Below are 15,500 nucleotides of genomic sequence, written 5' to 3' on the forward strand. Positions count from 1 at the left end.
TTGCTGTTTTACTGCTGTTGCAACATGGCTCTGTGTTTTATGACTAAATAATTTGTATTATTATACCTAAGTGTGACCAGAAATTATTTGTTTGATTGGTAATGCACTTTTCTCATTATTTTATTGCAAATTACCTGTTAGCCTTAGTAACAATGTCAACTATTTTCACAGCAACAACAGAACCATTAACGACAAGTACCCAGACTTCCAGTGCAGCTCCGACCACTACATCAGCTCCCACATCAACAGCAGCAACAACTACAGAGAGCACTACTGAAGCATCGACAACAGAGTCAACGACAAATCCAACAACAACGCTCACTTCAGCAAGTGGTGAGTAAACTAGTCCAATATTATCAGCTATTTCATTCTGATTCCTCTCAATGAAATGCTGAATTAGAAATACATAATACAAAAAAGTGTATTGGTAGTTTGTCAGCAGCAACACTACAGGGGAGAATAATTTGCAAATGCAATTGCCGTTTAAATGACGTTGCAAATAGCGCTGTTTTATAAGACAATTATTTGCATTATATCGAAGTGTTAACAGAAAATAGTAGTTTGAGTGTTAATGCACATTTCTGAATATTATAATCCAAGTTTCCTGTTTGCCTCAATAACACTGTCAACTAATTTCACAGCAACAACAGAACCATCAACTACAAGTACCCAGACTTCCAGTGCAGCTCCGACCACTACATCAGCTCCCACATCAACAGCAGCAACAACTACAGAGAGCACTACTGAAGCATCGACAACAGAGTCAACGACAAATCCAACAACAACACTCACTTCAGCAAGTGGTGAGTAAACTAGTCCAATATTATCAGCTATTTCATTCTGATTCCTCTCAATGAAATGCTGAATTAGAAATACATAATACAAAAAAGTGTATTGGTAGTTTGTCAGCAGCAACACTACAGGGGAGAATAATTTGCAAATGCAATTGCCGTTTAAATGACGTTGCAAATAGCGCTGTTTTATAAGACAATTATTTGCATTATATCGAAGTGTTAACAGAAAATAGTAGTTTGAGTGTTAATGCACATTTCTGAATATTATATTCCAAGTTTCCTGTTTGCCTCAATAACACTGTCAACTAATTTCACAGCAACAACAGAACCATCAACTACAAGTACCCAGACTTCCAGTGCAGCTCCGACCACTACATCAGCTCCCACATCAACAGCAGCAACAACTACAGAGAGCACTACTGAAGCATCGACAACTGTATCAACGACAAATCCAACAACAACAGTCACTTCAGCAAGTGGTGAGTATACTAGTCCAATATTATCAGCTGTTTCATTCTGATTCCACTCAATCAAATGCTGGATTAGAAATAAGTAATACAAAAAATTATATTGGTAGTTAGTCAGCAGTGGAGAAACATTTGCGAATTCACTTGCTGTTTTAATGCCATTGCAAATGGTTCTGTTTTATTACATCGTAATTTGCATTATATCTTAGTGTTAGCAGGAGATTGCAGATTGAGTGTTAATGCACATTTCTGAGTATTTTATTTCAAGTTTCCTGTTTGCCTCAATAACAACGTCAACTAATTTCACAGCAACAACAGAACCATTAACTACAAGTACACAGACTTCCAGTGCAGCTCCGACCACTACATCAGCTCCCACATCAACAGCAGCAACAACTACAGAGAGCACTACTGAAGCATCGACAACAGAGTCAACGACAAATCCAACAACAACAATCACTTCAGCAAGTAGTGAGTATACTAGTCCAATATTATCAGCTATTTCATTCTGATTCCACTCAATAAAATGCTGGATTAGAAATAAGTAATACAAAAAATTATATTGTTAGTTAGTCAGCAGTGGAGAAACATTTGCGAATGCACTTGCTGTTTTAATGCCATTGCAAATGGTTCTGTTTTATTACGTAGTAATTTGCATTATATCTTAGTGTTAGCAGAAGATAGTAGTTTGAACGTTAATGCACATTCCTGCGTATTACATTCTAAGTTTCCTGTTTGCCTCAATAACACCGTCAATTAATTTCACAGCAACAACAGAACCATTAACTATAAGTACACAGACTTCCAGTGCATCTCCGACCACTACATCAGCTCCCACATCAACAGCAGCAACAACTACAGAGAGCACTACTGAAGCATCGACAACAGAGTCAACAACAAATCCAACAACAACACTTACTTCAACAAGTGGTGAGTATACTAGTCCAATATTATCAGCTGTCAAACGAAGGGCGATTCTCCTCACCGTCTGCGGGGCAGCAACGTATGGCCTCATGAAAAATCTGCTTGCTCCTGCAAAACCCACAGAGGGATTGTACGATGATTTGTGCACAGTCGTCCGGGAGCATCTGAACCCGAAGGAAAGCGTTCTGATGGCGAGGTACCGGTTCTACACCAACAAAAGGTTTGAAGGCCAGGAAGTGGTGAGTTATGTCGCCGAGCTAAGAAGACTTGTAGGACATTGCGAATTTGAAGGATATTTGGAGCACATGCTCAGTGACTTTTTCGTACTTGGCATCGGCCTTGAAATGATACTTCGCAAACTTTTGACTCCAGAGACCCCAACCTTGAGTAAGGCCACAGCGATATCCCAGGCGTTCTTTGCCACCAGTGACAATACTAAGCAAATCTCTCAACACACGAGTGCTGCTACAAGTACTGTGAACAATGTGATGTTTCCAAATCGCAATGTACAGGGCAGGCCACACATGCCTGCAGCCGCACGTCCACAGATGTCTCAGAGTCCACCATCAAGGGTGATGAATGCAAGGCCATTAACACTTTGTTGGCGCTGCGGGGGTGATCATCATTTCCACTCATGCCGCTTCAAAGGGTATGTTTTCAAGGGCTGTGGAACAATGGGACACCTCCAACGTATGTGCAAGCGAGCTGCAAATCCTGTTAATCCTGCAAACCACTATGTTGCAGAGGAGGACAGATCCACGGCGGATCACGACGAACCAGAGCCTCAGACCGAGGAGGCAGAGGTATACGGGGCGCACACATTTACCGCAAAGTATCCGCCGATAATGCTGAAGGTTGACCTAAATGGGCTCCCGGTGTCAATGGAGCTGGACAACAGTGCGAGCCAGTCCATTATGAGCAAAAAGACTTTCGATAAGTTGTGGTGCAGCAATGCCTCAAGGCCAGTCTTGACTCCAATTCGCACAAAACTGAGAACTTACACAAATGAACGGATTCCCGTAATCGACTGTAAAAGTCTCCGACAATGGACCGGTGCATAAGCTACTACTCTGGGTGGTACCGGGCGATGGTCCCACGCTGTTCAGCAGGAGCCGGCTGGGAAAGATACGCTGGAACTGGGACGACGTCCGAGCGCTCTTGTCCGCTGACGACACTTCGTGTGCCCAGGTCTTCAACAAGTTCCCTTCGCTGTTCGAACCAGGCATCGGGAAGTTCCGAGGAGCAAAAGTGTAGATCCACCTAATTCCAGGGGAACGACCCATCCATCACAAGGCGAGAGCAGTACCATACATGATGAGAGAAAGGGTAGAGATCGAGCTAGACCGGTTGCAAAGAGAGGGCATAATTTCGCCGATTGAATTCAACGAGTGGGCCGGTCCGATCATTCCTGTTCTCAAGGGAGATGGCACCGTCAAAATCTGTGGTGATTACAAAGTAACTATCAAGTGTTTCTCCTTGCAGGACCAATACCCACTACCAAAGGCTGACGACCTTTTTGCTACGCTGGCGGGAGGAAAGACGTTCACGAAGCTGGACTTGACCTCAGCCTACATGACGCAGGAGCTGGAGGAATCATCGAAGGCCCCCACCTGCATCAACACGCACAAAGGTCACTTCATTTATAACAGATGCCTGTTTGGAATTCAATCAGCTGCAGCGATATTCCAGAGAAACATGGAAAGCTTACTGAAGTCGGTCCCGTGCACGGTGGTCTTCCAGGATGACATCTTGGCTACAGGTCGGGTCACAAGTGAACACCTGCAGAACCTGGAGGAGGTTCTTAGTCAATCCAGCCACGTGGGGCTCAGGTTAAAACTCTTGAAGTACGTTTTCCTGGCACCTGAAGTGGAGTTCCTGGGGAGAAGAATCGCAGCGGACAGCATCGGGCCCAGCGATTTGAAGACGGAGGCAATTCAAGAACGCACCGAGGCCGCAGAACGTGACAGAGCTGCGATCATTTCTAGGACTCCTGAACTATTTTGGTAACTTCTTACTGGGTATCAGCACACTGTTAGAGCCACTGCACGCCTTACTGCGTAAAGGACACAAATGGGTATGGGGCAAAAGCCAAGAAAATGCCTTTGTAAAAGCTAGAAAATTGTTGTGCTCAAACTAACTTACCTGTGTTGTATGATCCATGTAAGTGTTTAGTTCTAGCATGTGATGCATCGTCGTATGGCATCGGGTGTGTATTGCACAAGCTAATGATTTTGGGAAATTGCAACCGGTTGCTTATGCATCCAGGGGTCTGTCTAAGACTGAGAGAGCCTACAGCATGATTGAAAAAGAAGCGTTAGCGTGTGTCTATGGGGTAAAGAAAATGCATCAATATCTGTTTGGGCTAAAATTTAAATTGGAAACTGACCATAAGCCACTGATATCCCTGTTTCACGAGATTAAGGGGATAAATACTAATGCATCGGCCCGCATCCAGAGATGGTCGCTCACGTTGTCCGCATACAACTACGCCATCCCCCACAGACCAGGCACAGAAAACTGCTCTCAGTAGGCTGCCGTTGCCCACCACGGGGGTGGAAATGGTGCAGCCCGCAGATTTAGTCATGGTTATGGAAGCATTTGAGAGTGAGCAATCACCTGTCACAGCTCAACAGATTAGAACCTGGATGAGCCAGGACCCCTTACTGTCCCTAGTAAAAAAACTGTGTGCTTCATGGGAGCTGGTCCAGTGTCCCAGTGGAAATGCAGGAAGAGATAAAGCCGTTCTAGCGGCGCAAAGATGAAATGTCTATACAGTCAGACTGCCTTCTGTGGGGCAATCGAGTCAGTGGTTCCCAAGAAGGGCAGAGACACCTTCATCAGTGACCTCCACAGTACTCACCCAGATATTGTAATGATGAAAGCGATAGCCAGATCCCACGTGTGGTGGCCCGGTATCGATGTGGACTTAGAGTCCTGCATGCACAGATGTAACACATGCTCGCAGTTAAGTGATGCATCCAGGAAGTTTATGGTCTTGGCCCTGCAAACCATGGTCTAGGGTCCATGTCGACTATGCAGGCCCATTCTTGGGTAAAATGATCCTTGTGGTTGTAGATGCATACTCCAAATGGATTGAATGTGAGATAATGTCGGCAAGCATATCCGCTGCCACCACTGAAAGCCTGCGAGCCATGTTTGCCACGCACGGACTACCCGATGTCCTTGTGAGCGACAACGGGCCATGTTTTACCAGTGCCGAGTTCAAAGAATTCATGACCCGCAACGGGATCCATCTGCCCTGTTCAAACCAGCATCCAAAGATCAGGCAGAGAGAGCAGTGCAAACTATCAAGCATGGCTTGAAGAGGGTAACTGAAGGCTCACTGCAGACTCGCCTATCCCGAGTCCTGCTTAGCTACCGCACGAGACCCACTCGCTCACTGGTATTCCACCTGCTGAACTGCTCATGAAAAGGGCACTTAAGACAAGGCTCTCGTTAATTCACCCTGATCTACATGAACATGTAGATGGCAGGCGGCTTCAACAAAGTATATATCATGATAGCGCAAATGTGTCACACGAAATTGAAATCAATGATCCTGTATTTGTATTGAATTATGGACAAAATCCCAAGTGGCTTCCCGGCACTGTTGTGGCCAAAGAGGGGAGCAGGGTGCTTTGGGTCAAACTTTCAAATGGGCTCATTCACCGGAAACACTTGGACCAAATCAAACTCAGATTCGCGGGCTATCCTGAGCAACCCACTCTGCACTGTACCTTCTTTGACCCCCCAACATACGCACCAGTGGCAACCGACACCGCGGTTGGCCATGAAACAGAAACCCATCATATGCAGCAGCCCAGCAGGACTCAGCACACCAGGCAGCCCAGCAAGGTCACCTGCACAGCAGCCCAGCGAGGGCCCAACAGATGGTTCACCAATACCAGCATCTGCACCAAGACGGTCAACCAGAAAAAGAAGGGCCCCAGATCGTCATACTTTGTAAATAGTTACACTGTTGACTTTGTGGGGGTTAGTGGGGGGGGGGGGGGAGTGTTGTTATATATGTAAACTTGTATATACTTTATTCAGCCACCAGACGCTCATCCCCTGGAGTGCCAAGGGATCCCATAATCCCTTGGGAGCACATGTACTTAAGGAGGATTCACAGGCTGGAGAGGCACACTGCAGACCTGCAATAAAAGACTAAGGTCAAACTTTACTTTGAGCTCACAGTACCCAGTCAGACTCTTTATTCATACATAACAATATCTAAGTGTTAACAGAAGATAGTTGTTTGATTGTTAATGCACATTTCTCAGTATTTTATTCCCAGTTTCCTGTTTGCCTCAATAACAATGTCAACTACTTCCTCAGCAACAACAGAACCATCGACTACAAGTACCCAGACTTCCAGTGCAGCTCCGACCACTACATCAGCTCCCACATCAACAGCAGCAACAACGACAGAGAGCACTACTGAAGCATCGACAACTGAATCAACGACAAATCCAACAAAACTCACTTCGACAAGTGGTGAGCAGACTAGTCCACTTTTATCAGCTGTTTCATTATGATTCCACTCAATCAAAAGCTCAATTAGAAATACATAATACAAAAAATTTCTTCGTAGTTTGTCAGCAACAATATTAAGGGGAGACTCATTTGCAAATGCACTTGCTCTTTTACTGCTGTTGCAACATGGATCTGTTTTACGACTTAGTAATTTCTATTATCCCTAAGTTTGACCATAAGATAGTTGTTTGATTGCTAATACACAGTTCTAAGTACTTTATTCCAAGATTCCTGTTTGCCTCAATAACAATGTCAACCACTTTCACAGCAACAACAGAACCATCAACTACAAGTACCGAGACGTCCAGTGCAGCTCCGACCACTACATCAGCTCCCACATCAAGAGCAGCAACAATTACAGAGAGCACTACTGAAGCATCGACAACTGTATCAACGACAAATCCAACAACAACACTCACTTCTACAAGTGGTGAATATACTAGCCCAATATTATCAGCTGTTTCATTCTGATTCCGCTCAAAGAAATGCTGGATTAGAAATACAGGGGCCAAAATTTGCCGTGCCCGAAGAGACGGCTACCGCAGAGTTTGGGCGGTGGACCGAAAAAATCAATTCGCTGCCGCAGTCGAGGGCTTTTCTCGCTCCATGCCATATTCAACTCCGGGGGGAGGGTCTTCAATGGTGCACACTTCTGCCGGAAACAGCAGGGTGAAGCCAGAGTAACGGAGAAGTTTCGTGCGGTAAGAGATGCAGCGGCCGGGCCGCTGGAAAACGGACACCACCGGGATTTTCAGCTATAAAAGGTCAAAGTTCTTCAGGCAGAGCCCCCGCCAGTTATTCGAGTCGACGCTCGAACTCGACACCGCTGAAGTGTTGCTGGGATCTGCACCCTTTGGCAGGGAAATAATTTAATTCAGTTTTGAGTTGACTTTTAAATGTACTAAGTTGTAGTCATGGTATTTGCTTCATTAAACCTGCTAATTGTTTAGTGGAGGCCTGTAAGCCTCATTGTGGGCTGCAGAGATCTGGTTGACAGGATTCTCTCTGAGGATGGGAGGCGTGTTGGGAGGACGATACCAGGTCAGACGCAGAGCGGCACGCAGGAGAAGGTGTTGCCATCAGCTCCGTGCAGAGAGGCAGCGGGCAAGGGAGGCAGCAGCCATGGCTGCACAACAGAGAGAAGGGCGCGCAGATGTGCACAGACCTGCAGCTCGAGAGGGTGGCCAGGAGAGAGATGGAATCAGGTGGAGGGTGTGGGATTCTGCCCACTCCCCTCCAAATACTGGGAGAGGAGCCTTTCCAACAAGAGCCTCCACAGGAGCCCGAGAATGAGGGAGACCAGGAAAATGGCCAGCAGGCAGCTGCCAGGTGAGGTGGCCAATGCAGACATGGGGGAAGGAGGCCATACCCTCAAAGGGTCTACAGACCTCAGTTCTCCTTCCTCCAGCTCACTGATGAGCAATGCCTGCGAAGGCTATGATTTCAGACGGAAGTACTGAGGGAGTCCTGCACTGTCCTGCGAGAAGATTTGGAGCCTCCAACACGCCTCAGGACCGCCCTCACCGTGGAGGCCAAGGTCACCATTGGCTTGAATTTTTATGCGACATTGGCAACGTCTCCCAATTCTCGGCACATCGGTGAATCCGGCAGGTTACAGATGCACTGAATAGGAGGAGGGTCCAGTACATCTCCTTCCCGATGACAAGGGACAAACAGGTGGATTTGCCCAAATGGCAGGCTTCCCGAGGGTGCAGGGTGCCATTGACTGCACACACGTTGGGCTGAGAGCGCCACATCATCACCCCGAGATTTTTGTCAACTGCAAAGGCTTCCACGCGCAGAATATGCAGCTCCTGTGTGACCACCAGCGTCGGATCCTGGCCATTGATGCGAGGTACCCAGTCAGCAGCCATGATTCGTTCATTCTGGCCAGACCAGTGTGCTCGCCATCTTCACCGGGTCCAATCAGGATTGCGGTTGGCTGCTTGGGGACAAGGGATATCCCCTGTCCACTTGGCTGGTCACTCCACTGCGGAACCCCAGGACAGCGCCAGAGTATGCATACAATGACACTCATTGTGCCATCATCAAGCAGTGTGTAGGCATCCTCAAGCAGAGGTTCCGGTGCCTGGACCGCTCTGGTGGCATCTTGCAGAACTCTCCTCAATGGGTCTCCATAATCGTTGTGGTCTGCTGCATGCTGCAAAACCTGGCCATCATGAGGGGACAGACGCTGGAGGTCGAACCAGCAGTACCACCTGAGGCAGGGGAGGAGGCGCAGGAGGAAGAGGAGGAGGAGGAGGAGGATCCCGTCGCCGCAGAGTTAGGAGGCGTCATCCCCATCGTGACCCTGGAAGGGAGGCTCAGCTGCATTTCATAGCTGCTCGCTTCAGATAATCGCAACTGCACGTGACCCTTCAGGTCCCACTTTCAATGGCCATCGTAATGAGTGCCTTAACGCAGAATTGCCCACTTCCAGATGAAACACCTGGCCAGATATATGTGCCAAAAATATACAAATCAGTGCAAAAACAGACCATAAAGAACAATATATATCCCTGTGCATCTCTCTAAAACACCTGTTACATGTGAATACCCTAACACTACGCCAAACTGTCATCCCTGTGGCTGCACCATGGGCCTGGGAAGGCTGCTGTGGTTGTTGTCTGGGTTCGACAGCTGTCCTTCGAGAACACCCACTGAACAGCACTGAGTCTGGAAGGGCCGGGTGCAGACTTGCCAGCACTCTCCTGGGAGGGTGTGTCCTCACATATATGGAGGTGCCTGACACTTACCCTGCAATCTCGCTCCATGCATTATGTACTGCCTGTCTGCCAGGTCTCCCCACGTCAGGAAACAGTATTATTCTTCTGTCCTCCACATCTTCCATCAGTGAACCTGTTGGCTCTCCTTGCACCTCTTACACAAGCCATCCTTACAAACTCCTTCCCCCATTTGTTCACTTTTGGAACTGAATATGGGGATGGCCCAGCCACAAAAATATTTTGGCGCTAATAGCCACAAAAAGGTAGGGGGAGCACCAGCTTTCCAATGGTACTGAAATTCAGGGCCACATAATACCAAAAATTATATTGGTAGTTTTCAGCCACAATATCACAGGGGAGAATCATTTGCAAATGCACTTGCTGTTTTACTGCTGTTGCATCATGGCTCTGTTTTATGACTTAGTAATTTGTATTACACCTAAGTGTGACCAGAAGTTAGTTGTTTGATTGTTAATGCACATTTCTCAGTATTTTATTCCAAGTTTCCTGTTTGCCTCAATAACAATGTCAACTACTTTCACAGTAACATCGACAACTGAATCAACAACAAATCCAACGACAGCACACACTTCAAGTGGTGAACTGAATTGTCCACTTTTACCAGCTGTTTCATTCTGATCTCTTTCAATCTATTGCAAGATTAGGTATACATAACAGTTGGACCTCTTTGTCGATGTCTGCCCTTGTTGACAGTAGGCTCCCGAGGTATGGAAAATGGTCCACGTTGTCCAAGGCCTCGTCGTGGATCTTGATAAGCAGGGTGCAGTGCTGTGTGGCGGGGGCAGGTTGGTCGAGGACCTTTGTTTACGGATGTCGAGTGTAAGGCCCATGCTTTTGTACGATCAGCTCCTCTGGACGGGCCACATCGTCGACATGCCTCACACGATCCTCCCAAAACGAATGCTGTACTTGGAACTCCGTCATGGCAAGTGAGCCCCAGGTGGGCAGAGGAAGTGCTTCAAGGGCACCCTCAAAGCCTCCTTGAAAAAATATAACATCCCCACCGACACCTGGAAATCCCTGGCCCACGTCTGCCCAAAATGGAGGAAAATCATCCGGGAAAGCGCTCAACACCTCGAGTCTCTTCAGCGAGAGCAAGCTGAAGCCAGGCATCAACAGCGGAAGGGGTATACGGCAACTCATGCCTCCTATCCACCCGTCCCTTCAATCACCATCTGCCCCACCTGTGACATAGACTGAAGATCCCACATTGGAATCTTCAGTCACCTGAGAACTCAATTTTAGTGTCGAAGGAAGCCATGCTCGACTCCGAGGAATTGCCTAAGATGATGACATAATAGTAAAATAATAACAAAATATTATTGTGGCAGTTTGTCAGTTACATTAATACAGGGGAGAAATATGATCAATGTCACATGTTGCGTTTCTGCAGTTGCAACACAGCAGAAAAGCAACAGAAGATAGCAATTCGAATGTTAATGCACATTTCTAAGTATTTTATTCCAAGTTTCCTGTTTGCCTCAATAACAATGTCAACTAATTTCACAGCAACAACAGAACCATTAACTATAAGTACGCAGACTTCCAATGCAGCTCCGACCACTACATCAGCTCCCACATCAACAGCAGCAACAACTACAGAGAGCACTACTGAAGCATCGACAACAGAGTCAATGACAAATCCAACAACAACACTCACTTCTACAAGTGGTGAGTATACTAGTCCACTGTTATCAACTGTTTCATTCTGATTCCACTCAATCAAATCGAGGATTAGAAATACATAATAAAATAATAATGATGGCCATTCATCATCTACAATAATACAGGGGAGAAACATTTGCAATTCTTAATTGCTTTTTTTCTGCTGTTGCAACACAGCTATGTTTTATGATTGAGTAGTGTGCACTAGGTCTAAATGTGAACAGAAGAGAGCAGTTTGAGTGTCAATGCAATTTCTGGGTACTTTAAGCCAAGTTTTCCGTTTGTCTCAATAACATCAACTACTTCCACAGCAACAACAGAATCATCAACTATAAATACACGGACTTCCAGTGCAGCTCCGACCACTACATCAGCTCCCACATCAACAGTTACAACAGTGGTAACAACTCGAGGGAGCGCTACTCATGAATCAACGACAAATCCAACAACAACACTCACTTCAACAAGTGGTGAGACTAATAGTCCCCTTTTACCAGTTGTTTGATTCTGATCTCTTTCAATCTATTGCAAGATTAGGAGTGCATAATAGTAAAATAATAACAAAATATTATAGTGGTAGTTTGTCAGCTACAATAATACAGTGGAGGAACATGATCAATGTCACTTGGTGCTTTTCAGCTGTTGCAACATGGCTCCGTTTTATGACTTTGTAATTTGCATCATATTTGAGTGTTAACAGAAGAAAGCAGTTTGAATGTTCATGCAAATTTCTGAGTATTTTATTCCAAGTTTCCTGTTTGCCTCAATAACAATGTCAACTATATTCACAGCAACAACAGAACCATCAACTACAAGTACACAGACTTCCAGTGCAGCTCCGACCACTACATCAGCTCCCACATCAACAGGTACAACAGTGGTAACAACTACAGGGAGCTCTACTCAAGCATCAATGACAAGCCTAACAACGACACTCTCTTCAATAAGTGGTGAGTATATGAGGCTACTTTTGTTAGCTGTTTCATTCTGATCCCTTTCAATCTAATGCAGGAATAAAAGTACATAATAAAAATATTATATGGTAAGGTCATTGCCGTAATAGGGCAGGTACCTGCACCAATAGTGGTTCTACAGGGGCACCCACCAAGCAGAAGTAATATAATTTTGGAGTGGCACCAGACAGGGAGAATCCCAGGCCTGCCAGACCAACGAGAAAAGTGCTGCCAGAATCTTTAGAGAAGCTCCCAAGTCAAATGCCATTCAATCTGCTCTAGGTTAAGCCTTCTCGCAGCCTGGAACAGCAGCTGTGCCCGCTTTCTGCTGCTGGGCCTTACAGTGGCATATGTAGCTGGATTTGCGGAGGGCCCAATATCCCTCCATATACAGCCCAAACTAAGGTTAGGACATGGGACACTGGGTAGCAGAAACCCCCGAGCCCGACCCAAGACTGCTGTGTCTAATTGAATTAAATTTTGAATGGAATTAACAGGGATATTTCCGTGGGTCTCCACCCAGGAGCACTGCATCGCCTCAATACTGCGACTTTTGGAAAATCAGACAAATTGGAGCTTGTGACTGTATCAGAGCGTAAATGGGGTGTGTTCCTCTATCAGCGTGTTCTCCAACTTGTCCAATTTATGATAATCATTGTGCCTGGGTGGACGCCCAGTAAGCACTCTCCTAGTAAGTTGCAATCCTTATTTGGATGCATTTAAATATTTTAACCCCAGTTTGCTTTGCACCTTTTTCTTTTATAGTGGAACCCCCCATTGTACCTGTAACAAACAAACCAGTTCAAGAAACTCAGAAAAAAAATTTTAATGTAACCTTCAATGTGCTCACACTGCCATTCACACCAAGTCTACAAAATCTCAGTTCCCCATTGTACACGGCTGAATCAAGCAACATTCTTGACAAGGTAAGCATGTCATCGAAGTCATTAGAGCAGCAAATACTATATTTCGTTGCACTTCTCATACTGAAATGTTAAATTTTAATTTCCTACAGCTCAATAATCTGTATCGCAATAGCAAAGTAAATTCAACATTCTTGAATTGTCAGTCTCTATCTTTCAGGTAAGAAATTAACTATTACGGTGAAAGTTCCGAGTTAAAATGAATGCACAACCTATATTAATGTTCAAATGGTGTATACTTATTACATAACGCAAAAAATCTAATTATATAGAGTTTAAGAAAATTCTATACTCACTGTCACAATCTGATGAGCTAATTTCCTAACTGTATTGTTGCAATCCCCACACACCCAATCTTCCTCAATTTAAGAATTGATCCTACTATTGCTCACACAACGAAAGCCACCCCAAATTACCATCATTGAGTGACTGTGACATACTTCATACATCTTGGCATGTGGCCCCTGCTCCAAGAGAATGACTTTCCCTCAGTAATTGAATACTGCACCTGTAGGCAAACAGGGATGCTACAGAAACACTTCCTTTATTTACAGGAACTTTGTTAATATACTTGTTAATTATTATGTTATTCAAGACAACAGAAAAAGATCAGAGATTATAAATAGTAGTAGTATGTTTTTTGAGCCTCAGAGTTAATGTAGCAGGTTCACAGGATTTTGAATGAACTAATGCTGCTCAAGAATGTCCTCTTAGATGATTCGACAAGGATGGAGAACACATCCAATCACAGTGCCCCATCCTCACCCTTGGCATATCAGCCATGGTGTCTTCAACACAATGGATGAACTGTGTTAAGATTATTTTTTTCAAATGAAGCCTTGTTTTATATTGCTGTGAAGCAACATTTAATCTGTTGATCACAAGTACTTTGGGTGAGAGGTGATCAGGAAACCTGTCCCCAGGCCTCCACCAATGGTAATTTCTACCAAAGGGCTTCAGCAATCTGTTGTTGATATTCCTGTTGATTTTTCAGTTTCCCGAAAGAGAGAGAGCAAGAGAAAAAGAAAGAATGAAAGAAAGAAAGAATGGTAGATAAAATCAAAGCCCTTATGCTTCATAAGAGTCACTCAATTAATCAAGCAACTTCAGTACACATGCTTCAGGGACCTGCAACAGGGGCCACATGGAGCACATCCACTAACCTGCATTGAGTTCTGTAGAAAGCTTCCGGCCAATGAATAACCTCAGCCTTACCAATGTGAACAGCCACTGAAATGTACAGAACTTGTAACATCCTCACCGTCTTTTCAAAATGTCATATAAAGTAGTTTCATACAAGAAATAATGATTATTCAGTTGATTTCAGAAATCAAAACATTAAACACGAATGAGATTCCATGGATGAATAAAGCCGTATGGGAACAATTGAGTGTAAGGAAATATTCATACATTAAGTACATAGACAGCACAGAAGAGCATGATAAGGGAGAACACGAAAAGATTAGGAGAGAAGTCCAAGATACAATTAGGGAGGCAAAGCGGAACTATGAAATTAAATTATCACGGAACATAAAACAAAATAGTAAAATGTTTTACAGGCATATCTATAAAAACAAGGAAGGTTGGGATAGACAGGATAATACCACAGGTAATGAAAGAGAGATAGTGGAAATATTAAATAATTATTTTGATCAGTATTTACCAGAGAGATAGAACAGGTGGACATGACATTAGATGATGAGATTCAATAAATAAACTAATCAAACTCAAAGAGGATAAAACCCCTGGTCCGGATGGATTGCATCCATGCATTTTAAAATAATCAAGGGAAGAGATAGAAGAGGAATCACTACACATATTTAAAATTCGTTAGAAAAAGGTTTAGAAAGAGGACTGGCGGATAGCTAACATAATACCTCTATTTACGAAGGGGGATCAACCATGACCAGGGAATTATAGACCTGTCAGCTTAACATCGGTAGTAAGAAAAATAATTGAATCAGTACTAAAGGAGAAAGTAGAACATCCAGTAATCCAAAAATATAGCAATGAATAGTCAGCATGGATTTCAAAAGGGAAAGTTTTGCTTGACCAACTTCATTGAATTTTTTGAAGAGGTTACAGAGAGAGTAGACAATGGTAATGCAGTAGATGTAATTTATCTAGATTTTCAAAAGGCCTTCGATAACGTACCCTATAATAGACTGATGAACAAGGTCAGAGAATGTGGAGTCAAAGGAAAAGTAGCAGAATGGATAGCTAGCTGGGGTAAAAGGTTGCTATTCACAGTGGCAGAAAGTGGTTAGTGGTGTTCCACAAGGATCAGTGCTGGGACCACTGTTGTTCACAATTTATATTAACGATTTAGACTTTGGAATCAAAAACACAATGGCCCTGAAATCCCACTCCACTGCTTCCCGCGGGCACGCAACAGAAAATGTTAAAATAGATGCGCACCTACCTGCTTCTGCTGTGCCCACCAGCGCTCCCGCTCCTGAGGTCTCCTCTCCCTGCGCATCGGAGCACGTGC

General features: G+C 44.7%; 1 protein-coding gene and 1 long non-coding RNA gene across 2 annotated transcripts in view; both read left to right on the forward strand.

Moving 5' to 3' along the window:
• Window positions 1-1,684: 1,684 nt before the first annotated feature.
• LOC139229184 (uncharacterized) lies at window positions 1,685-6,351 on the forward strand. Its single transcript, XR_011587681.1, has 3 exons — window positions 1,685-1,732; window positions 2,030-2,191; window positions 6,239-6,351. It is a non-coding gene; the product is annotated as an uncharacterized lncRNA (long non-coding RNA).
• Window positions 6,352-6,504: 153 nt separating this feature from the next.
• Window positions 6,505-15,500, forward strand: part of LOC139229014 (mucin-16-like) — a 110,509-nt gene continuing 101,513 nt past the window's right edge. The window contains exons 1-6 of the mRNA XM_070860678.1: window positions 6,505-6,682; window positions 10,978-11,139; window positions 11,445-11,603; window positions 11,925-12,083; window positions 12,852-13,012; window positions 13,102-13,169. Of these exons, the coding sequence (XP_070716779.1) occupies window positions 6,505-6,682; window positions 10,978-11,139; window positions 11,445-11,603; window positions 11,925-12,083; window positions 12,852-13,012; window positions 13,102-13,169 (887 nt within the window). The remainder of the gene's footprint in view (window positions 6,683-10,977; window positions 11,140-11,444; window positions 11,604-11,924; window positions 12,084-12,851; window positions 13,013-13,101; window positions 13,170-15,500) is intronic.

Source organism: Pristiophorus japonicus, chromosome 18 (assembly GCF_044704955.1).
Source record: "Pristiophorus japonicus isolate sPriJap1 chromosome 18, sPriJap1.hap1, whole genome shotgun sequence".
In the NCBI taxonomy this organism is placed as follows: Eukaryota; Metazoa; Chordata; class Chondrichthyes; family Pristiophoridae; genus Pristiophorus; species Pristiophorus japonicus.